General features: G+C 45.0%; 2 protein-coding genes across 4 annotated transcripts; one reads left to right on the forward strand and one right to left on the reverse strand.

Moving 5' to 3' along the window:
- Positions 1–3731: 3731 nt before the first annotated feature.
- Positions 3732–11999, forward strand: cpsf3 (cleavage and polyadenylation specific factor 3). Its single transcript, XM_018743744.2, has 18 exons — positions 3732–3909; positions 4637–4700; positions 4790–4887; positions 5023–5151; positions 5630–5807; positions 5918–6007; positions 6376–6526; positions 7082–7257; positions 7431–7589; positions 7909–8055; positions 8400–8552; positions 8651–8759; positions 8917–9015; positions 9436–9530; positions 10360–10447; positions 10569–10635; positions 10889–10985; positions 11176–11999. The coding sequence occupies exons 1-18, from the start codon at positions 3839–3841 to the stop codon at positions 11275–11277; spliced, it is 2073 nt and encodes a 690-aa protein (XP_018599260.1). The 5' UTR covers positions 3732–3838; the 3' UTR covers positions 11278–11999.
- An 81-nt stretch (positions 12000–12080) lies between these two features.
- ywhaqa (tyrosine 3-monooxygenase/tryptophan 5-monooxygenase activation protein, theta polypeptide a) lies at positions 12081–23904 on the reverse strand. Of its 3 annotated transcripts, none has more exons than XM_018743745.2 (6): positions 23834–23904; positions 21171–21647; positions 15165–15288; positions 14223–14386; positions 13228–13323; positions 12081–13085 (listed from the first exon to the last, which is right to left on the reverse strand). In XM_018743745.2, the coding sequence occupies exons 2-6, from the start codon at positions 21462–21464 to the stop codon at positions 13026–13028; spliced, it is 738 nt and encodes a 245-aa protein (XP_018599261.1). In that variant the 5' UTR covers positions 21465–21647; positions 23834–23904; the 3' UTR covers positions 12081–13025. The 3 variants fall into 3 exon arrangements, with proteins under 3 accessions (XP_018599261.1, XP_018599263.1, XP_018599262.1); XM_018743747.2 differs by having other exon boundaries at positions 21171–21514; positions 23834–23881; XM_018743746.2 differs by lacking the exon at positions 23834–23904 and adding an exon at positions 22601–22637.
- Positions 23905–24369: the final 465 nt, after the last annotated feature.

The following is a 24369-nucleotide window of genomic DNA, read 5'->3' on the forward strand; positions in this document are numbered from 1 at the left end:
TACCAAGTAACACTCACTACTCAAGAGGAGCGGTCCCCTGGCCTGTTCCCAGGGTGTTACCGTACACCTTACCTTCCGTTTCTGGGTGATTCCTTTTCGCCACACATCTCCCCCTATTATCACTTTAATGGAATAGGTGAATGAGGAATTAAATGCACAAAGTTGAAACATGACATGCACCCACACATACAAAAAACAAATCTACACTACCCTAAACTAAAATGTAATAAGTAAATAACAATAAATAAATGATTAATACAAACACACCTGATGGAGCCGTTGCTGCATTGACCAAGCTGTGTCAACAAGTTTGGAAAGAAAGAAGTTGGCCAACGGACTGGAAAAGATCTGTTTTTATACCGATTTACAAGAAAGGAGATGCCAAGAAATGCAGCAACTACCGAACAATCGCTCTTATTTCTCATGCTAGTATGATCTTGCTAAAGATAATCCAGCGGCGCTTACAGCCATACATAGACAGAGTTGCCAGAAACTCAAGCAGGATTCAGGAAGGGAAGAGGAACAAGAGATATTATTGCTGACATTCAATGGATACTAGAAAAGAGCAAGTAATATCAGAAACCTGTCTACCTTTGCTTCATTGACAACAGCAAGGCTTTTGACTGTGTTGATCATAGAAAACTTTGGTCAGCTCTGTCGCAAATGGGAATACCGAAACACATTGTTCAGCTAATGGGAAATCTCTATGATGGTCAACAAGCTACGGTTCGAACAGAATATGGGAACACAAGCTGGTTTTCAGTCCAGAAAGGTGAATGACAGGGTTGCATTTTATCACCATATTTATTCAATCTGTATGCTGAAACCATATTTCGAAAGGCTACCTAAGAAGAAGATAACATTGGAATACGTATAGGTGGAAGACTGATAAACAGTGAGGTATGCCGATGACACAACATTGCTGACTGAATCAAAGACATGGAGCGTTTGTTGAAGAAACTCAGGGAAGAAAGTCGAAGGATGGGATTCAAACTGAACATGAAGAAAACCAAGACCATGTCAACTGATAACATTGATAAATTCGAGTTTGATAGAGAAGAAATTGAGATCGTTTCTAGTATCAATCTTTTGGGAGCACTTGTGAACACTGATTCGACCAGCACTCAGGAAATATTACATCGTTTGGCATTGGGCAAGTCGACCATGAAGTCGGTACACAGAATCTTCAAAAGCAAGGACATCAGACTGCAGACAAAGATAAGGCTAACTCGGACTCTTGTATTCTCAGTTGTCAAGTTTGGTTGTGAAAGTCGGACTATCCGTAAACATGACCAAAGAAAAATTTATTCATTTGAAATGTGGTGTTGGAGGAGAATTCTGCGTGTGCCATGGACAGCGAGACGAACCAACAAGTCAATCATGGAGGAAATCAAATCGGAAATGCCACTTGATGAAGATGTGTTTGTCATATTTTGGTCATACGGTTCAAAGGGAAAGATCACTGGAAAAGGATGTCATGACTGGAAGGATCGAGGGTACAAGGCGCAGAGGAAGACCACCAATGAGATGGATCGATGCAATTACAATAATGACAGGGCGGACGCTCGAGGATCTCATCAGACTAGCACAAAACCAAGCCCTTTTTAATTCATTGGTCTATCAAGTCATCAAGACTCGAACCCGAGTTAATGGCACATGACATGATAAACACACCACACACGTAGTCATTTATAGGTGACTACATTAAAAGTGCAATAAGTGCTATAAGTTTTTTAAAATAGTGTAAAATAAATAAATGTGCCATAAAAATTAAAAACCTACACCTAACATAAAACACATAACACACCACAAAAACACAACACTTACATTCACCAAAAATAGGGTTTTCAGTGTTTTGTAAGTGCGAAAGGACGTGTGTTACTTACCCCAGGATGGAGGCTCTGCCACAAACCTGTAGCATCACAGCGCCTCAATTTGGCTTCTGAGTAACCCCATTGAGTGACATCTTTCTCCATGCTAAACGTTAGGTCGGCCCGGATTTTATGGTACACACCCTGGATGCCCAAGTCTACCCCTGTCTGGACCAGCTGGGTTCTTGGATTCCAAAGCCTTTGCTTGGCCACGCTGATCACCAGCCACGTCCGGGCGGCTACTGCCTTCTGAGCGCCAGGGTTCCACCCCCTCAAGACTTTGTCGTACATCGAAACCATCTGCGGATCGATCTTCCTGCACAGGCAAGTCACCAAACATCAGACCTCCCTCACCTGCCCGCAGTTCCAAAATATGAGTGTTTCACTCTTGCCACACTGGAGTCGCGGGCAGAGTGGGTGGCTAGTCAATTTGTGCCTGTACAGGATTACTTTGACCGGCATCTTACTGTGTAAACAACGCCAGTTCAAATCTTGCAGATGGTGGTCGAGCCCCTTTGGCTGAATCCTGGCCCAGGTGCCCTCCTCGAGCCCCAAAAGAACTCGAGTTCCTCTCCTCTCGATCAAGGCCTTATAGAAGGCCCTGTGCTTAAGGAGGGTCTCTGCCTTGGCCCCGGCGGTCTTACTCCACTTTACAGTATGGCTGTAATGGGCAGGCCGTGCCTCAGCATTTGGCCCGGTGTTGGACCAGGACTTCAACTGGCGCATTGGAAGGGCCAACCGAAGACACAAAGTACTAGTGGGGATGTTCAATCAGAGCTGCCAGTCGGTTACATAACTGGAAGAGGAAGAGACAATCCAGTTTAAGAGGAATGTCAGGCACATCCCTCCCTCCTCACGTACTCATACCTGCCCCCCCCAGATGAGATCGAAAACGTCCTTCGTGAGGCCTCTCCGCATCATGCGGGGCAAGGGGTACACCTGCACAAGGTAGAGGAACATGGGGAGGATGTCCACCTTCAGCGCCAATGTTTTCCCTATTAAGGAGAGGGACCTTGTCCTCCACAAACCCATTTTCCGTCTGGCTTTGGTCAAACGTTCTTCCCAATTGGCCCTGGCGGCACCTTCCGAAAGAAAGTTAACCCTCAGCACCTTCAGAGGACCCTCGCATCGGGAAAAACCACCGATGCAGTCCTCTCTCTGTTTCCAGGTGCCGAAGAACTGGAGAAGAGACTTGTCGAGGTTTAAACCATCGAGGCCGAGAACCTTGCACCGATTCATCTTACCAAGTGCCTCCAACAGCTCGAGCAAAGTGATGGGGCTCTCTAAGCCGCCAAGGACATCCTCAGGAACACGTGAGGTCAAATTATCTAAAAAGCTCTTTTCCATCACTGGGTCAGTTTCCCTGACTTTAAAAAGATTTCTATAAAAGCAAGATGCAACCTCTAACATCTAACCATTAACATAATATCCACTACACTACCAGCCTGCTTAGCACTCCCAGACTTTGCACACTCTCAAACAGTCAGCCCCATTAATTTCCCCAAAAATCACCCTAGTGGTTGAACCCTACAGTTTATCCACAATTCAACTATTTAAAATAAGCAAATCACAAACACACGGTAATGCGGGTTGTTACAATATCGTAGTACAAGAAGGTGCAAAAAGAGTGTCGCTAGGATGAATAAACCATGTAGCCAAGGAGCTAGAGTCAGGACTACAGATGAATCGTTATACATCTTAAAAACCGCAATCAAAGAGAACCAAACGGCAGCAGTTCAGTAAACCATCGATAAGAGGGGCTGTGAGATCGATGCCTTGTCATAGCCCGGATGAATAGCACTGGAACTAATGTGGCTGCTGGTGCTTGTTTCTTACCCGGCCGTATTTCATATGCGGACCCGGAAGTGTCGTTCTCCCGGCACATTCGTGGTGGGGAAAATAGGTTCAGTGACAACCTAGTAAATGTAACGATGTTAAAGTAGTTTCTTTCATTACTTAGATGAACAATGAGTACGAAGCGGAAGGCAGAGGCGTCGGTCCCCGCGGAGGAGAGCGACCAGCTTCTTATAAGACCGCTGTGAGTGTTTTTTTTGTCGTGTCCGGGCCCACGGAACATCACCGTCCCCAGGGCCTTAGGCGCGACAATAATCATAATAATCTCACTGTTTTAGGCTAGCTAAGAATTATGTAGTGCGAAGACGCGCCGAGACATAATGTTGCAATATTCAGTTTGTGTAAAGCTTCTCCAGTTCTGAGTGTACTCGATGGTATTACTCGTCAGCTGCGTAGTTGTCAAAGACCCACGATCATCGGTGTAAATTATTATTAAGAGATCACATCATGACATGACCTACGGCAGCGCCCCATGTTATTGTAAATGAGATCTATACAGCTGGGTCTTTCACTGAGCCGATTTGTTATTTGTGAATTGCCCTGCACCCAGAGTTAAGCGTTGCCTTCGTGTCTTAAATTCATTGTAGACAATTTGTAGTACATGATTGAATATCGGGCTCTTACGGAATTTGCCCTACACAGGTGTACTTCTCTACGAGTCCAGATTTAATAACAGCAACATAGTGCTACTGTCAGGGGCTGTGTGTTATCACTGACTTCCCTCAACACTTAGAACTGCAGCAATCCACAGCGACGTGTGTCAGGGCTTTGAGCCCCCAGATGGGACGATCTGACCTTTGTTTATAGTGATAGAACACCATGCCTTTTTATTTGTGTTTTCTTTGCTCTTGACACAACTGAGAGGGGACAGACTGATCATATTAATTTTGAATTTTGCTGTGTCTTGGCAGTGGGGCCGGCCAAGAGGTGGGGAGGTCGTGCATCATCCTGGAGTTCAAGGGAAGGAAGATCATGGTGGGTCGCCCTGTTGCGTTCCCTGGAGAGGTCTTGGGCAGAAGCACAGCTCTGGTTTGTTAAGATTGTTTTATGTTTGTTCCCTGTAGCTGGATTGTGGGATCCATCCAGGTTTGGAGGGCATGGATGCCCTTCCCTACATCGACTTGATCGATCCAGCTGAGATCGACCTGTTGCTCATCAGCCAGTGAGTTCTATCTTGCTGTTTTGTCCCTAGTCGCTGCCGGTTTTTGTTTACTGGAGACACCTTTTTGGGAGGAAGGTGATATGGTATACTTAGGTGTCAGTGGTGTTTCCTTCTCCTCTTTCTTTTTCCCCCAAGTTTCCATTTGGACCATTGTGGTGCTCTGCCTTGGTTTCTACAAAAGACAAGCTTCAAAGGAAGAACCTTCATGACACACGCAACCAAAGCAATTTACCGCTGGCTCTTATCAGATTATGTTAAAGTCAGGTAATGGAATTGAAACACAGTCAATTACTGTTACAGGTAGCAAAACAATACAGTTAGCAGGTAGTACAGCGGCTAGAGCTGCTACCTTTGGACTCAGAGGTTACAGGTTTGAATCCCACCTCCTGCTGTACTACCCTTGATTAAGGTAGTTACCCTAAATTGCATCAATAAAAATTAACCAACTGTATAAATGTTTAAATAATTATTGGTAGCTTAGCAGTGTGAAGTCAACTTGGAGAAAATCGTCAGTTAAACAAAAAACGGTACATTTTATATTAAAACAAATGGAAAATGTGCAGTAATTAAAGCGTTTTAATCCAAAACAAAAAAAAATTCCCTTTAAATGGAAATGTATTGGTGAAGTTTTTATTTCTTGGCATGTAATTAAAAATTCAGCAATTTGTGGTGTTTTCCAAATGCTAGAGTTGTGTTTTTACATTTTTGATGCTCTCCCCCCCCCAAATAATTTTACCCCTAGCAACATCTCAGCAGATGACATGCTCTACACAGAGACAGATCTGGAGGAGAGTATGGATAAGATAGAAACTATCAACTTCCATGAGGTGAAGGAAGTGGCAGGCATCAAGTTCTGGTGCTACCATGCAGGCCATGTTCTTGGGGCTGCCATGTTTATGATCGAGATTGCCGGAGTGAAGGTGCGTGGCCTCACCCAAATAAGGGAAAGAAGTTGAAAAGACCTGCAAGAGTTTTGAGTAAATGATTCATTTTAAAACAGTTCTAAGTACAGTCTTTCCTGATTCTCCAGCTCCTGTATACAGGAGACTTCTCTCGCCAGGAGGACAGACACTTGATGGCAGCTGAGATTCCCAGCGTCAAACCAGACATCCTTATCATTGTGAGTCATACTTAGCTAAATGCTATATTTCACTCAGACGCAATAAGATTTATAGTGTTCTTTCTGGAAAAATTCTGAACTGAATGAATCTGCTGGAAAAACTACAGCTTGATTTGCGCATACAGATCAAGTGCTGTGCTTTTTGTGACATTAATATATTTCTTACATAAAAGACTAGAGTCTCAGTTGTTGATTCTCAGTGTGGAATTAGGATCAGAAATTTTAAAGATACTGTTTAAATTTATATGAAATGTAGATATCCCAAATCATTGGCATGGGTTCAGATCCCCAGATGGGCTCCAAATGAGTATTACATGCCAAGGGAACCATAGATAGAGGCTCTCATGTCCCTGCCCCCTTCCTCTCAGGAGTCCACCTATGGCACACACATCCACGAGAAGAGGGAGGAACGAGAGGCCCGTTTCTGCAATACTGTCCACGACATTGTCAACAGGGAGGGCCGCTGTCTCATTCCAGTGTTTGCACTGGGCAGAGCCCAGGAATTACTGCTCATCCTCGGTAAGAGTTCTTTCACCTGATGTCCATCTGTATGAATTGCTCCGTAAGATATTTTTATTGTTGCCATGTGTTGGAATTCTCTTCAATATCTAAATTATAAAATGTACACATATGTCCCAATAATTAACTGTTATAAATGAATGGGTAGATAGTGGTTGCGGCTGCTGGTTCTATTTCTGTTGTGGTATCTTTTACCATGGTACTAATCCTGAACTGGTATAGTAAAAATTAGCCAGCTATATAAATGAGGAAATGTATGTTGCTTACTGTTGGGGAAAAAAAGTGCAATTGTAAGTTGCTTTTAACCACGGATTTAGCTGTAATAATAGGCTACCATAAATCTTAAGAAATATCATTTCCTCTTGTTTTTTATTACATGAAAAATTATAAATTATTAGATGAAAAATTTTGAAGTTTTAAAGTATTCACAGTAAGACATTAATTGAACAAGGTTAATAACACACTTGAAATTCGTTGTACGGAACTTTTGGTGAGAGAAGGGTGTGAACTAAATGGCTTTGTTCCATGTCCTCTGTGTTACCCTGTCTGATCTAGATGAGTACTGGCAAAACCACCCCGAGCTCCACGACATTCCCATCTACTATGCCTCCTCCCTGGCCAAGAAGTGCATGGCTGTCTACCAAACCTATGTCAATGCCATGAACGACAAGATCCGCAAGGCCATCAACATCAACAACCCCTTTGTCTTCAAGCACATCAGCAACCTCAAGGTGGGTAAGAAGGTGCATCAGAACCAAACAGTGGGACACGATGCACTTTGTTATAATAAAGCAGAGATCTTCTGCTGGACTAATGACATGTAGGGTGCATCTTTGGAACAGCTTCATTGAATTGGGGCTTGTAGGACATGGCTTTTGTAATGAACTTTATCTGCTGTTCCCAGAGTATGGACCACTTTGATGACATTGGACCGAGCGTGGTGATGGCATCCCCAGGGATGATGCAGAGCGGTCTGTCCAGGGAGCTGTTTGAGAGCTGGTGCACCGACAAGAGGAATGGTGTTATCATTGCCGGATACTGTGTAGAAGGGACATTGGCCAAGGTCAGTCCAATTTTCAGCGTTTTCATTTGGAAAAAGGGTTCCTATGGTAAATGTCTTTAGTGGGTATCAGGATTTGTCTGTCCTGTGTTTTATGCACCTACTTGAACGATGAACCTCGGTGCACCAAGTGGTAGGTAACAAACTAGGTTTACTTGAGTCACATGTCTGCAGCCATGTCTCTTAATGTAATCCATAAATTGTACTTTTGCTGAGATGTACGTCGCTTTGGACAAAAGCGTCTGCTAAATGAATAAATGTAGTGTGTCTGTGTCGCATGTGATGTGTGTAATGTGATTATGCTGTTTATCTCCTGGTGCAGCACATCATGTCTGAACCAGAGGAAATAACTACCATGTCCGGGCAGAAGCTCCCACTGAAGATGTCCGTAGACTACATCTCCTTCTCTGCCCACACAGACTACCAGCAGACCAGCGAGTTCATCCGGGCTCTCAAACCCCCCCATGTGGTGAGCTCAGCAGGGCCCTACTGCGGATTGTCCTGTTTACTTTTCCTCTTACAATATCATTCATTCATTTTTTGTATTAAACATCCATTAATGACCACTTGCATGTCATTGCTTTTTAAACAGGTTGGTTCACCTACATAGAAATTTTTTTGCATGGGTGTTTTTGCCTGGCATATGGTCAAAGGAGCCTGTTAAAAAGCACTTTGGACTGTGTCAGTTTTTAAATGATGCATTTATTATGAATTTTGGGATTATTAACTAACAGAATTTAAGGTGAAAAAAGAGTGGAGCGATGGAGCTGCTCAGAGCACCTTAAATATGCTGGTCTTCCTGTGCTTTCTCAGATCCTGGTTCATGGGGAGCAGAATGAGATGGCCCGTTTGAAGGCAGCATTGATCCGAGAGTATGAGGACAATGACGAAGTCCACATAGAGGTCCACAACCCACGTAACACAGAGGCTGTAACCCTCAACTTTAGGGGAGAGAAGCTGGCCAAGGTGAAATCTCAGTGACCAGGGACACATGCATATTTTGCCTATGAATGAATTTTCTTTATTTCTCTTTGAATTTTCCACATCATTGACTCCGACCACAGGTGATGGGGTCCCTGGCTGACAGGAAGTGTGTGCAGGGCCAAAGAGTGTCCGGGATCCTTGTGAAGCGCAATTTCAGCTACCACATCCTCACCCCCTCAGATCTGTCCAGTGAGTCTGGAAATCAGATTTCAGCCTGTTCTAACAACCTGTCGCTCCCTCGTCCAGCTGCTGTATGAGGAGAGTGTGACTGTCTCCCTTGGCACATCTTCTTGTGTTCCTGTGTGTGAGTAACGGTACCTGCCCCTTTCCTTTCCTGCTTCCTCAGCGTACACAGACCTGGCCATGAGCACCGTGAAACAAACCCAGGCCATTCCCTTCACTGGACCGTTTCCTCTGCTGGTCAGCCAGCTGCGCAGTCTTGCAGGTAGGTCAGTTCTATGATCCCTGCACTGCTGTTCATTTACTGCAGTACAGTCCCCGGTGTGTGTGTGTGTGTGTGTGTGTGTGTGTGTGTGGCACAGAATACTTAAGATGTGCATTTAATTGTGAGTGTTTAATGTACTGATTATTGCACCTCAGAATAAATGTCTCGTATCAATAGTCATTATGGATTTAATGTCATTTTATGTCACTGAGTAACTGCAGAGGTAAATCAGTGTGGCTGTAGGAGCACCGTGTAATCTGTCATCAGATGAGCTCTTGACAGTAGTGCAAGCCATGACACATGTCATCTTTCAGATCGTACCATGCCATAATCCCCCCGTTTAAACACTGTTTTTGTAGTGGGACTGTTGTGTAAATGTTGTTTGTGAAGAGCGGTTTGGTCTTATTCACGTTCTTCAAGGTGATGTTGAGGAGCTGGACATTCCTGACAGGACTACGCTGAGGGTTTTCAAGAACATCACGCTGGTGCATGAGGCTGGAGTTGTAGTGCTGGAGGTGAGAGCAGCCATGTGTGTGATTCTCTGTTTCAGAGAATATATGTTAAACTTTTGAGCGGTGGTTTGTTGAGGTCTGATAAGGTCCAAGTAGAATGGTTTCAGGGAAGGTTTTGTGATTTCACTTTTGAATTTCTCATGGTTTCTATTCACTGACAAAAGTGATTACTTCTAGTTAAAATGTGGCAGCAGGTAGTGTAGTGTGCTTAGAACCACCACCTTGTACTCAAAGGACCCAGGCTTGAGGTCCACCTCCTACTGTAGTACCCTTGAGCAAGGTACACACACACACACACACATTTTCAGAACCGCTTGTCCCATACGGGGTCACGGGGAACCGGAGCCTACCCGGCAACACAGGGCGTAAGGCTGGAGGGGGAGGGGACACACCCAGGACGGGACGCCAGTCCGTCGCAAGGCACCCCAAGCGGGACTTGAACCCCAGACCCACTGGAGAGCAGGACTGTGGTCCAACCCACTGCGCCACCGCACCCCCTTGAGCAAGGTAGTTAACCTGAATTGCTCCAGGAAGAATTACCTGGCTGTATAAATGGGTAAATCAGTGTAAGTAGGTTAACATTGTAAGTTGCTTTGGAGAAAAGCATTTGCTAAATGAACAAGCGCATTTATCTAGTGCAACTTACAGAGAACTTGACTACAAAGGAGATGATGAATCTAGAAAATTTCTGTGCTTGTGGTTATCATCAATACTTACAATTACTTAGGACTCAGGACAGGTAAGTATAAAACCAAACAGCTCTCCCATATACACATGGTGGAATTTGGAAGTGGAATATTTAATGTCACGTTTTTCACCTTAATCCCACCAGTGGATTGCTAACCCTTTGAATGACATGTATGCTGATGCGATTACAACTGTGGTTCTGGAGGTCCAGTCCAACCCAAAAGCCCAGAAAGGTAAGGGCAAAGTCATCCTCTTTTTTTACTGTTTGAATTAGAGCCTAAGTCCCTCTACTGGACACCATTTCACCATCACTGTGAAAACAGAAGCATTATATACATTTTCTTTTCTTTACAGTTATGGATGGCAAAAAAGGAAAAGTAGATATAGATGTTTATCAGAAGAGACTGGAAATCATGCTGCAGTAAGTGTGCATTTGCATCTTAGCTTTGCCATAGATTTCACATGAGTGCACATGTTTTAGGTGATTTAATAAAGGACCACATTTTGAAAGAAAAGCTCATTTGAATCAAATTGGACTTGGATTCTGAGTAGAAGAAAGCTCAGCTTCTGCATCCAGTTGAAATGTATGCCAAAGAGAGTGTCTTTTTTATCACTCTTCTGCTAAATGTCTCTCTCCCGTTTGTGAATTTCTCGACTTTGCCCACCAACCACAGGGACATGTTTGGAGAAGACTGTGTGGATTTCAAGGATCTTAACAACCCTTCTGTGACAGTGGACGGCAAGACTGCATACATCTGCCTAGAGACCCGGGTGAGTCTTTCGACACTTTCTCCCCATTTGTTGCTGAAACTTTACATGCATGGGTACTGGGCCAGTTACTTTGCAAGGTTCCTAACCCTGTAGCAGTTCTTTAGGTGAGTGTCTATGGAAACAGACTTTGGCTGGAGACTTCTGGATGTACATGTGTGCTGACTCTCTCTGTGCTCCCTGGTTCTTTCAGACTGTGGACTATGAGGAAGGCAGTGCTGATGATGAATCTCTAAAGGAGATGGTGGAACTGGCTGTCCAGCGACTCTACGATGCTTTGACCCCAGCGCTCTAACAAGCCCCGAGGCCCTGCAGTTCTTCCTTTTTAGAGCGCTAGGATGTACAGAAATTGCCCCAAACATACTACAGTCTCCAAAGACTTCTCTTCATAGGTTTTTCGGAGCTGAACTAAGAGCCACAAATCTTCGGCTGTAGTTAAGGGGCTGACAGATGGATTTTTTTTTTTTTTGGTCATTTTTGTTTGAAAAATCCTTCCAGGGATGAAATGTCCATTTCATAAAGTGAGTGGACAGTGATTTGTAGATCACATGTATGATGTGGAATTCATGTAATTACAGGAATTGAACTATTGGATAAAACATTTTTGAAGTTCACTTTTACATGAACTATCAATGTATAGCTGTAGGCATCTTGAAATTTTCATTTATTAAAGAGTAAATTTGTTTTTACTGGTTTTAAGTAATTTCTTATTGCTGATATTAAACACCTTTCTAGGACTTGTCTCTGCAAAGTAGCAGTTGTACTAGTATTTGCTAACTACTGTTAAGTCTTCAGTTTAGTTGGCTGATGTCTTTATTCAAGTCTTCTAATAATGTTAATTTACCTCTTTGTGTTACAAAGTAAAATGTTCAAGGCCGGAGCAGGGATTTGAACCTGAGCTTTAACTGCTATGCTACCTGCAGGTTTTCCATGTGTGTCACAAAGGTATACAGTTTGAAATTGCAGGCCTCTTTGTGAATGACTGCTATATCTGTTTTCCTCCCTAACAAGTTTGAGTTTTATCTAAGTCTTTCTAGTCCTCAGGAATTTGACATGGGGTCACATCAAGACCAGGGCAAAGATTAATAAAATCTGATGTTGGTTTATAAAATATTTTTTATTCATGTTATGTAGCTGTTACAGAGGGCATTAAACATTTTCACAAGGCTTTTGGGGACTACACTCAATGAGTAGCAAAACACAATAGTGGTCCAAATCTCTAATGACGATCACAGGACAAACTAAACACCCTCTTGGAAAGGACTCAACCCAACGCTTGGATGTGGTGTGAAACTGGTTCTCACTCCAGTGTACATTAAAAAGGGCATGCGTGTGGTTTTCTTTGTTCCCAATTTCATCTTTTAGTCTTTAGACATTTTTACTCTGACATGCTTCAAAGTAACATTGATGTGAATAGCATAACTAGACAAGAGTGTTCCGTGGCTCCAAAGGTCTGTGACCACCAGCGTTCGTGAAGGATGCTTGGTGCCTCGCTGTCTGGAATGGTACAACGGGGCACACTAAGCTTTACAGTAAGCACTCATGCACTGCTACATTTATCCAGTCCCACATTAAGCACCTTCTGCTGTAATTCTACAGGACACCCTTAAGAGATGCAACACAGGGACAATAAGGTCTAAAGAAAAAGAAAAAGAAAAAGTCAATTTCCCACAACCCCTTCCGATTTCTACGTTGACGCTACGTCTAATTGTACACAACCACTATTGTAGATTCACCAGACAGATGTACCTGAAGATTAACTCCTTCTAGATGACAAGCAATGTAAAGCTATTAAGACTTTCCCACAGAAGCTGCACATAAAGTGAGATCAGGGCAAACAAAGCATTGAATGGAGTCGATTTAAATTCATATTGATTTTTTTCTTCCCAAAAGCAGCAATGTGAAAATAACAGGATTTCCATTTCTACAAACAGCTCGTCAGTGATGATGAGCTTTCATTGCTAGACAAAGTGGAATGATAACAAATGAAGGTGTGTATAAAGGTTTTTTCGTTCCCCCCCATGTAGGGGACCACTCATGCATTTAGTTGTTGCCTCCCTCTCCAGCCTCGCATTCATCTCCTGCGCTGTCAGATGTCCATAACTGGAACAAAGATTTTTTTCTGTTAAAAACAACTACAAAACCAGTCCACATGTTTAAAAAGTAAATCTGGACAGTGTACTCACTCACTCAAGAGTAAGCAGTGTGAGAAAATAAAAGACCCTGCAGAGGTGCAGATACTCACTGTGAGGTTGTCTCTAAGCAGCTGCATGATGAGTGTGCTGTCTTTGTACGAGTCTTCATTCAGAGTGTCAAGCTCTGCAATGGCATCGTCAAAGGCCTACAACACACACACACAACAGGCAACTTAGACACACCACTTCTGAAACACTTCCTTTGGACTATGAGAGGAAACACAAAAACATGGAGAGAACAAGCAAACTACGAGCCAGATTTGAACTCACGCCCACATCCATAGCCAAGGAGCTGTGAGGCACCAGCACTACCCACTGTGCTACCAATTCTCCCCTCATTATGAGCAGTGTCACCCTATTCAGCAGTAAGACAGGCATGTTGTCGTATCAAGTGTCCTGCTGTAATGATGTCCCTCCCTGGCAATGAAAAATAACTTACTTGCCGCCAAGGGCGGATTTTGAAGTGGAGATAATGTGAGGCAGGGTCACCGAGTTGCAGTTTATCTAGCACTTAAATGTATCCATTTGGCAGAATTTTCTTGAGGCTAAAATTTTAAATAAATCATTTCAATTTAATCTGTGCTATTTTTCATGCTGGCTCACAGTCAATATTCCCCGCATGAGCAAAGCTGCAGTCAAGCTACTTAGACCGTCGTCTAAAGCTCAGTAAGAGACTCTTCAGCTTTTAAAAACTGTGTCGTATCTAATCTGTCTTAGTGAAAAGACTCATTACTACAGCTATTACTGAATAAAACTGAAACCGACAACTGAAAGATAAAATGAAAATGAAGTCCATCCTTGAGGTCCGCTCAGAATTAGCGCTGCAAATGTATTGGCATGAGTGCGACAGAAAAGCAGAGCGGCTGATACATATGTTTGGGTGATAATGGCCATCTTAACGCCCCACTTATGATCTTTTACCTGGAACCCTTCTGTACTGGCACTGTCATTCAAGTGTCTAACCTTAACCGTTACACCAGCTGCTGCCCTACACAGTAACAGCCTGCCTAGGACCGTGGATCATAGGAGAAAGTTGTCGAATTACCTGTTTGGCAAGTATACAGGCCTGTTCCGGGTTGTTGAGGATCTCATAGAAGAAGACTGAAAAGTTGAGGGCCAGTCCTAGACGGATAGGGTGTGTGGGCTGCATGTCTTTCTTGCTGATGTCGAACGCTTCCTGGTAAGCGTCCTGGGAGCTCTTTATCGTCTCTGAGGGGGGGGGGAGAGCAGGAATGAGGCTGTGTGAGGAGGAGGCAAGGTGGTAAATGAAGCCATCTGCCTGGGAAAAGAAGCCTTGGAAGAAAGGAGGAAAGCTGGCTGTCTGGGGAAATGTCCCCCGGGAGATGAAGCCAAGGAGAACGGAACCTGCTGGGGAATTCGGCCCACGGAAGGCGGAACATCGGTAAGGCTCAGATTCGGGCTGAGGGAGAAGCGCAGAGTGCGCCGTTACGAACGGCTTTACGTGTGGAGCTGCTTTACATGGGTGGGTGTCTGGGGTGCAGCTGAGAGACAAGCGCTGGGGGAGCTACCCAGAGGCTGGATAAAGACTCTCCGCTTTCCCAGAATGCAGTCGCTCAAAAAGCAAGCAAGAAAATCTTCAATCTTATGCACAGACGTCCAAGCGACGACAGCAGCGGGGAGGTCAAAAATGACACTTAACTCATGACTTTCACCAGAACATCCAATTTGTTTTACCCACTTTCTGAATGTCCTCCCCGGCTATCTGGACCGTATTTCAGTTTGAAACACAGCTCAGAATGTTGATCATTTAATATTCGAGCTTTGGGAAAGACCCCCGCGGAGACTTCATGATTGAAGATATAACTACAATAAATCAGAACTGCGCTGCACTTTTCTTGAACGCAATCAACCACATGGAGGGCGCCACCAATCACATCCGCATGCAAATCCTCTCCTTTGGTTAAGGACCCATTTGACCCAGGTAGAAGTGACCCCCTAGGTGGAGCTCACGCAGAGATTCACTTACCCTTCTTGTCATGTTCAGAGGCAACTTCTGCAAGATATCTGTAGTAATCTCCCTTCATCTTTAAATAGAAGACTTTGCTCTCAGGGTTGGTTGACTTGACAATAAGGTATTTGTCCAGCAGCTCCTGAGGAGAGAGAAATATATACACACACACATTTGTACAAATACTTTTTTCATTTAATAAAAAAAAAAAAAAAAAAAAAAAAAAATTGCTTCTCCTTTACACAGTGCATGTGCAACAAATACACAACATGGACAAAAATTATGACAAGATGAGTCTGGAAGCTGCATCCTGCACTTGACTGCGTAGCGAGTTTGGCGACGTCGGAAGATCAGCGTACAGCTGACTTCACCCGTGAACCCTCGAAGGAAATTGGTAAATCACCCCACATCAGCCACAGCCTCATGATCCAATGCTTGATCAGCAGCAGGCATCTTCCCCCAAAAACACCCAGCCAAGTGTAGTATTAATACTCCAAGTTAACTCGTAGAAGAACCCAACGAAGGGCTTAACCTTCTGAGAAACACTCCATATTCCTCCCTCCGGTTTAACACGGTACCTCTCAAGTACACAAAAAAAAGTGACCTCAGAGAGCAGAGCACAAGTCCGTTCCAATAAGTCCACGTGTTGCTTTGTTTCGGTTGGAAGACAAATGGTCAGACTGAACCATCTTCTCTGACTCATTAAGGGCATAAGAACAAGAAAACCATAAAACACATATAGTCACTGTCCATATGTGACGTTACATTAGAATTCATGAGTCTTTCGTTTAGTCATCTAGCAGTCAGGCCTTTTTAAATAGCCTATTCTTTCTGAGCTGCAAAAGGTATTGAGATACCGCAACATGCAGCATGGCATCACTGATATTTTATCAGTTACCAGGGCTTAGCCGCTGCAAACTGGCAGCATTAAAGACGATACACTTCTCAGCTAAACCTAACAATTATGATCTAACAATAACTAAAAATTTTGCACTTCGTGGTCTGCTGAAAAACTGTCAAATGCCCTAGATGCCCCCTGCAGAAAGACACTGCAGTACCGCCCCCCCCACACCAGAGGGAGCCGCTTCTTGCGCCACAGCACGTAGGCAGTTCTCAGAAGGGGCTCCGACTCGTATCGCCGGACCCGCTTTACGGCTCGGACACCTGATAAGGAAAGGTTCGGTCAATCAGTCGCCCGCAGCACAGGGCAAGGTGGTTCATTTCCTCTACCCGCACCCAGGACAGCACACCTGCCTCACGTAACCGGCCTGCGTGGCTACAGAACTGTGCAAATAAAAGCAGATATCCCACTCTGCAGTTACTTGGGTTTCTCTCGACTTTGGGGGTGACTAACTGTCCACACAAACCTTTGCAGACATGGACTAAAAAATTCAGAATGCCCCGTCACGTGAACTGGAAGTCAGCCAACATCTGCCAACGCCCCACATGCAGAAGCGACACGGTCCATGAGGTCCCAGCGAGCGTGAAAGTTCATCGTCCTTGTCCTCCTCGCTGATGGAACGTCAGCTCTTCCTGCGCAAGCTTCCCCCTCGTCTCCCTCCGAGTCCCTTTTCCAGGCAGCGAGACACCGCTAGAGCGAGGTGTTCCTGGAGGTTCAGGGACAACCATGTTCATCTGAGCTGAACGGCAGGAGAGACACACAGGAGACCGACCCAGGAAAACCTCAGGACCCCCCAGTCAGTGCTTTTATACGTTTCGAGTAGATACGGAACCGCTCATTAACTGCGGAAAATCTGACCGTATCGCCGAATTTCAAGCCACGTCAAATCTTGGCGGCGCTTTAACAAAAATTACGAATCGTGCAGAAAGTAGACGTGCGTGTGCACACATGCAGAGAACAGGGCTGAAGCGCAGGCCACACCTTCCTTACACCCTGAACCTGCTCCAGGGCAGCAAAGCGTGTCGGCGTCATCCCCACCCAGGTCTCGGCGGGACGGCTCGCTGCGATGCACAGGAAAACGGACATTTTTATCAGTCTCACATGAACCCTTTTGTATGTTAGCTCGGACTTGGGTTTTCTAAAAAAAAAAAAAAAAAAAAGAATACTGTTAATACACAGGGGGTGTGGTGGCGCAGTGGGTTGGACCACAGTCCTGCTCTCCAGTGGGTCTGGGGTTCGAGTCCCGCTTGGGGTGCCTTGCGACAGACTGGCGTTCTGTCCTGGGTGTGTCCCCTCCCCCTCCGGCCTTACGCCCTGTGTTACCGGGTAGGCTCCGGCTCCCCGCGACCCCGTATGGGACAAGCGGTTCTGAAAATGTGTGTGTGTACTGTTAATACAAGGGTTAGACACTTGGCCAGCAGAATCAGGCCAACTAGAGCAGCACTCCTCCCGCCATCCTCACTCCACAAAGGTGGAAAAAGGAGGACGCTGTCGCACTTTCCATGGAATCAGGATTCGTCTTTTCTCAATCTGCCTTTGTGAACATCCCTCTGTGATCAGTCTGCATGCCAGACCCCCCACCATCCATTGGGAGAAGGCCTCAAGTTCAAAGAGAGCATCTCAGCAATGCAGTAGAGCCTCACACAACCATCTCCTTAATCCACAAAATTCATTACTTTCTGCAAGAATGGATGGACATGACAGTTGGGTCTTAATCTCAGGAGCACTGACACACATGTGCTTTCCCTTGGAAACACTGCAGTTAGGACACAGGACAAAGGATGCATCTCCCAACTCATCGTTTACATTTATTCATTTAGCTGATGCTTTTCTCCAATGCAACTTACAATTATTTACCCATTTGTACAGCTGGGTAATTTTACTGGAGCAATTTAGGCTAAGTACCTTGCTCAAGGGTACTACAGTTGGAGGTGGGACTCAAACCTGTGGGTCCAAAGGCAGCAGCTCTAACCACTCCGCTACCAGCTGTCCCTCAAGTAGTAGTAATTAATAACAACAACAACAACAACAACAACAACAACAACAACAACAGGATAAACCACTCTAACCACTACACTACCAGTTGTCCCCATATGCCCCATCATCCAAAAGCATAAAGATTTTTCTTCTTAAGGTTAACAATTTGCTGCATTATAATTGTAACACCGAGAATGTCGACACTTATCAAAAGAGGTACAGGAAATATCGGACTGATATCTACCAGTTTAATCCAAGAAGTGCAGTAAGGTGAGGCTCCAGCGCTACCCCCTGCACCAACTCCTGGGCAGTGGACTTGGACATAGGTTCAAATCTGAATCAGTGTGTGTGGAATTTGGACAGGCTTCCTCCCACAGTCCAAAGACATGTCTCAACTAAAGTGGTGATCCAAATTGCCTCAAAAATGTCAGTGTTTTATGGGTCTGTGTGTGTGTGTGTGATTGCTCTGCAATGCAGTTGCATCCCTTCCAGGGTGCACCACGCCTCACCCCCTATACCTAGGGGATAGGCCCTAGATCACCATGACCCTGCACTGGACAAATGATAACGACAAAGGGTGGATACAAGAAGTTGTTAAAGAGCCACGCAAACTGCCACTTCTGTTCATCCCAAACACACCTGTCCAGAGTTAATGGCAAAGCCACAATAATCCAACCTAAAAAAAAAAAAAAAAAAAAAAAAAAAAAAAAAAAAAAAAAAAAAACTGGCCCAGGGTACGAGGGCCAGATGTCCTTGTGCTACAGAAAGAGGATGTGAGGTCAAACCCAGGACTTTGGAAGGAGGTTTGTATCACATGCAGACTCACCAGTGAAAGGAGGAGAATAACATTCCAGGGTAGTAAATTCCAGACACCCCGCTGCCCGTGTCAAAAACAAAGATACCCCTAGATCAGCTGCGCGTAACAGAACATCAGTCTAGGAGTTCTGCGGACACTGGATAGACTCTCCGCGAAAGCTGCCGACACCACCACAAGTTAAAACGTCGCAACGATTTAAAAAACGCAAAAAAGTGAACGAAACGTGTTTGTCACGAGAACAAAAGGTGGGAACGGGGTCGTTCTAAAATTAGAGCAGCGACGCTGCGATGCTCTTCTTCAAATGAGGAAGTTCTATGTTCCTTCCACTTTAACAGAAAACGAGGTATTCAAATGAGGAAGTTCTGCGCCTACTCCAGACTGCACCCCATTTAGGGGGGAAAATCTCACTACATTTTCTTGTCGATACAAACATAACTGAGGCTGGAGGGCAGTTCATAACTCCACAGCCACTTTTACCTCTGAACCAAACTCAGCGGAAGCACAACCGTACCGACGTTCCTCCGTTGATTAGGTTCTGTAAAAGATCACATGCCACTGTTCAAGGTGTTAAAACTTTATGAGAGTCGGTGGGTAAATACAGGTCCGTCTGATAAAGTACAAACAGGAATTTTAGAAAACACCTGTGAGAAAAGTGCATTTTTAAAAAAATGTGGAAAAATATTTGTATCTTCAAAAATTCAGAACTTGTATTTTGAGAAGCTGTACAATGATGTGCAGAAACCAGAGCAGTCAGAATCCTGAAAGCAAAGTTCAAAATGCCCTCCGTCAAAATGCAAAAAATAAAAAAAAAAATGATTCTGCAGAAATCTGACAGGGGTCCTAATTTTACATCAACTGAGCCTGGACATTTTTCACATGTACTGGAGCACGAACTGCCTACTCAAGCGCACTTTGCAGGAGCTCAGTCGGGATTTTGGCCTGCTGGGCCGCCTCTTGATCTCTCGTTTCCGTGACCAACTGTCACTCGGACCCCAGAGGTTATGCAAATTATGCATTTTGATAAATAACCGCACAGTAAATTAATCACTGGATGACAATTATCAGAGGGACTGGCTGCTGGCTGAAGTTGATCTCATGGGAGAACACAAATACACACCCCTCGCCCCACCATCCTCCTCGAATGACTAGTTATGCAAATTTGCTTTTATATTTACCAATGTGAAGAAGAAGAAGAAAAAAAAAAAAAAAAAAACCAACACACAGCCACATTCCTTTCCAGTCTAAACTGAGTAAATTTAAGCTTACATTCTGACAGGGTGGTTGCAATTTTACTATCAAGTTTATATTCACCCAGGGTCTTGCATCCTCTCCTATACAGATTAACCAACATAAATCCAAAGTGAATGGAGATCAGAGTAAAATAAAATTCGGTCTGTGATGAAACATGGTGACGGGTGAAAAACGCGGCACCACCGCCGATCGTTGCCAGAGGGGAGGAGAGGTCGTTCCTGTGCAGCCCGGCAAGGAAGATCGACGGTCAGCTTCTCTACATGATTTCAGAAAAGTATCGCAGCCCCCCAAAATGTGGAGCATTCTGCAAAGGTTAAGCCCACCCGTGAGGTGGGCAAGAGAGGCGACTGCATTTCACACCTCGACTGCTCCCCGCAGCAGCTGTTTTGAGAAACTATTTGTGAGCACTGTTTTATGAATAGTCTGGCATTAAGGTAAGAACGCCATGTATGATCAGTCCACCACTGTTGTAACACCAACCGGGGACAGCTGGTAGCATAGTGGTTAAGGTTACTGCCTTTGGATCCAAAGGTCACAGGTTCAATTCCAACCTCTGGCTGTAGTACCCTTGAGCAAGGTACTGACCCTAAATTGCTCCAGTAAAATTACACAGCTGTATAAATAGGTAAATAACTAAGTACGTGACCATTGTAAGTTGCTTTGGAGAAAAGCTTCAGCTAAATAAAGAAATGTGTTACAAATATCATACTGTGACCCAATACAGCACTGGTCTCAATTTAGTAAAATCTGGTGTCAAAAAAACAAGTATAAAATATGTTCCTCTAACACTTCTATGGCTTCTTGGAAGAACATGAGATATGAAATGAGTTTTTAACCCAAAACCCTTCATCTACCTTTATTCATTTAGCTGGCGCTTTTCTCCAAAGCAACTTACAGCGTTGAGATTACAATTATTTACACATCTGGGTAATTTTACTGGAGCAGTTTAGGGCAAGTACCTTGCTCAAGGGTACTACAGCCAGAGGCGAGGCTCGAACCCGCAACCTTCGGGTTCAAAAGCAGTAGCTCTAACCACTACGCTACCAACCATCACCCCCTTTGTGAAGATGCATCTCACCAGCACTTCCTTGCAGATGTTCTTCAGCTCGGCCTCCACTTTCTCACGGTACTCCTTGGCCATCGCGACCTTATTGTCACTCCCCTCGGTCTTCTGCTCGATGCTGGCGATGACTCTCCAAGCAGACCGTCGCGCTCCCACCACATTCTTGTAGGCGACAGACAGCAAGTTCCTCTCCTCGTTGGACAGCTCGGCTCCCTGCTCGGTCACCTCCTTCATGCAGAACGCCATGTCCTCGTAGCGCTCGGCCTGCTCCGCCAGCTTGGCCTTCTGAATCACCTCTGCTTTATCCATGGCTTCGCACTTACTGCAGCTCTACTTCTTCACCCCCCCGAATCAGCTTCCTGGCAAGTCCGGTAAGGAATGGGGAAAGAAAAAAAAAAGAAGGGCGCGAGTGTGACCGCAGCAATTCCAGCAGACGTCTGGAGCAAAGAGGAGAGGGAACGGAGTTCTTCGGAAAGACCTAAAGGCAGTAACCTGCAAACGAGGAGGAGCGCAACGTCGGTCAAGTTAACATCACTTCGCACCAAACCATTTTAAAGGCGTTACAATATTCTAACTACAGGCTTCCTCCACCTTACCAAGGGAATGCATTCCTGAAAAACCCTTTGCAAGGTGACTTCTCGTGACTAATAGACGTAATTACCGCTAGCTTCAACGCGGTCACGAGCCCTGAAACCGACACCTATTTATGCTGAAATATCAGAAAATCCCATTAAAACGGACACAATTAGCTCAACGGTTAGGGTTAGATATTAGGAAATAAGGCAGTTTCCCTTCATCGATTACTCCGATACTCTAGGACTGCCTACCTGTGGACCAACTGAGCTCTTTCGCAGTGATTTATACATTCATTGTACTGAGTGTGCGGCTGTCCTCTGGGCACCTCAATTCACTCGCGCCGTCCAAAGACACACGTTTCAGGTGAAGCGGTGACTCCAAGTCGCCCCTAGCGCGTACGTGTCACCACACCGTGTTCAGTGAACATGAAGCCAAACCTGCGACCAACCCCGTCTCACACTCACACGCGATGGGACACGCTGCAATAAACTTGCACTTACAACAATTACGTTATTTATTAACATAAGTATCATATTAGCATATAATACTAAACATGTTTATAAAAATAAGTTGTCAATACTTATTTAGCTGAAACTTTTTTCGTGAGTGACAGTGTTGGCCTATATTTAGGGAAAGTACCTTCCTCAAGGGTACTACAGGTGGAGGTGGGATTCGAACCTGCGACCTCCGGGTCCAAAGGCAGCCGCTCTAACCACTATGTTACCAGCTGTCCCTGAAGTAATAATAAAAATAATAATACATTGTAAATAATAGCATAAATGTATGCATATTAATATAAAAACAGCCTTAAAACTACAATAGACACAGAAAACACATAAAGAGCCCCCCTTCCCCCGTCGGTTTCTTACCACAGTCCAAAGACTTGCCTTTCAGGTCAACTAATGACTCTAAATTGCCCGCACTCACTGTGTGTGTGTGTGTGTGTGTGTGTGTGTGTGTGTGTGTGTGTGTGTGTGTTTCCCTTTAAGAGTACGTACGTACACACACACACACGTCTACAACCGCTTGTCCCGAGCGGGGTCACGGTGAACCGGAGCCTAACCCAGCAACCCAGGGCACAGGGCTGGAGGTGGAGGGGACACACCCAGGACGGGACGCCAGTCCATCGCAAGCCTTGCACCCCAAGCGGGATTTGAACCCCAGACCCACCAGCAGGACCCGGCCAAACCCGCTGCTCCACCGCCTTCCTTTTTTTTGAGAATAGTGCCTGTTAAATGAATAATGTAAACGTATGTACAACACTATATATATATTTTATGCCCTGCCGGTTGCCACAGACTGAGCCCACTGACACGGTGACACAGGTATAACCCGGGCCGAGTACACGGTACTGTACGTACATGATGATCATGCCGGGGCGGGGGGTAACTCCGCTGAGGGATACACACACAATCAATTGTCACTGCACAGCAGCACCGAAGCCGGGTCGGCCAGGCAGGTTAACTAAACTAGTCGCTCTCTAACAGGTTACAGAGACGGATTTTTAACGGCCAACACAGTTTTTCCAGCGATCCGACCGCGCGCGCGCACACACACACACAGCAAATCATGCCCTTCATCTTCATGCAGCAAGTCAACTGAGTTCAAAATCAATCAATGTGAGCGCTAGAAAGTTTTCACCTTGCAAAAAAAATTCATTCGAAATAATAAACTACTAACGAATCACTGTAGTCTAGAAAATAAGCCCGGCTCGTCACGTAAAACAAGATTCATTGATTGTCACAGTAACTAACGTAACGGACACGAGCTGAGCGCTCATGATACGAACGGGGCACAGTGATTACAAGCAACATCCTGCAGTCTGGGGGGAAAAAAAAAAAGAACTGGCGGCAAATCAACTGCAAAGAAAATAAATACGGATGCGGCAAGTTTAATTTTCTTCCATCCGTAACTTTAGCCCTGATCAGGCTTCCGACGTCAAAATGGATGCGGTAAAGGACCCTCAAATCCCAGCCCAATTTTACTGAATTTCTGCGCGATCCAGCCACCTTCGTGCCCGTTTAAGTAACTGCACACGCCTTTACCCCTGCATATACTGATCGTGTTTAAAAATCGGAACGTCACAGAAATAAAACAATCACCTTCAAAGATCCCGTCCGGCTCCTCTCAATCGACCTGCTTTCGGGGCGGAAAGGGGTAAAAAAAAAAAAAAAAAAAAAAAAAAAAAAAAAAGAAAAAAAAAAATCGAACCCACTCAACCGACCCTGACAAAAAGGGGCGTGACCTGATGTGTGTGACTGCCAATAAGAAAGAAGTTTTCCAACAATTTCGCCCTTTACCGGTCCAAATGTCCGCCAATAGGAGTTTAACGCGGGGAAAAGAGGGCGGGTTTTCCACGAAGGGCCAGTTCGACTGCTTTGAGGCCGCTGCTGAGGCCACGGGGTTTCCTCCAATTAGAGCAAGGGAAAATACGTCACCATTGCTATGGTTATTCGCCCCTCCTCCTCCCTGTGTTGCTGCACGCACCGACTAGCGCAACCTCAGCAGAGTCCGGGCCGGGTGTGGCACCGGAGCTTGGGCTTTGGTTGGCTTCGAAAAAGCTCAGTGGAAAGGGGTCGAAAGTGGTGTGGCTCGCCACTGCTCTGTGTGTGTGTGTCGCTTGGGGTTAGGGTTAGTC

This window comes from Scleropages formosus, chromosome 1, assembly GCF_900964775.1.
Source record: "Scleropages formosus chromosome 1, fSclFor1.1, whole genome shotgun sequence".
In the NCBI taxonomy this organism is placed as follows: Eukaryota; Metazoa; Chordata; class Actinopteri; order Osteoglossiformes; family Osteoglossidae; genus Scleropages; species Scleropages formosus.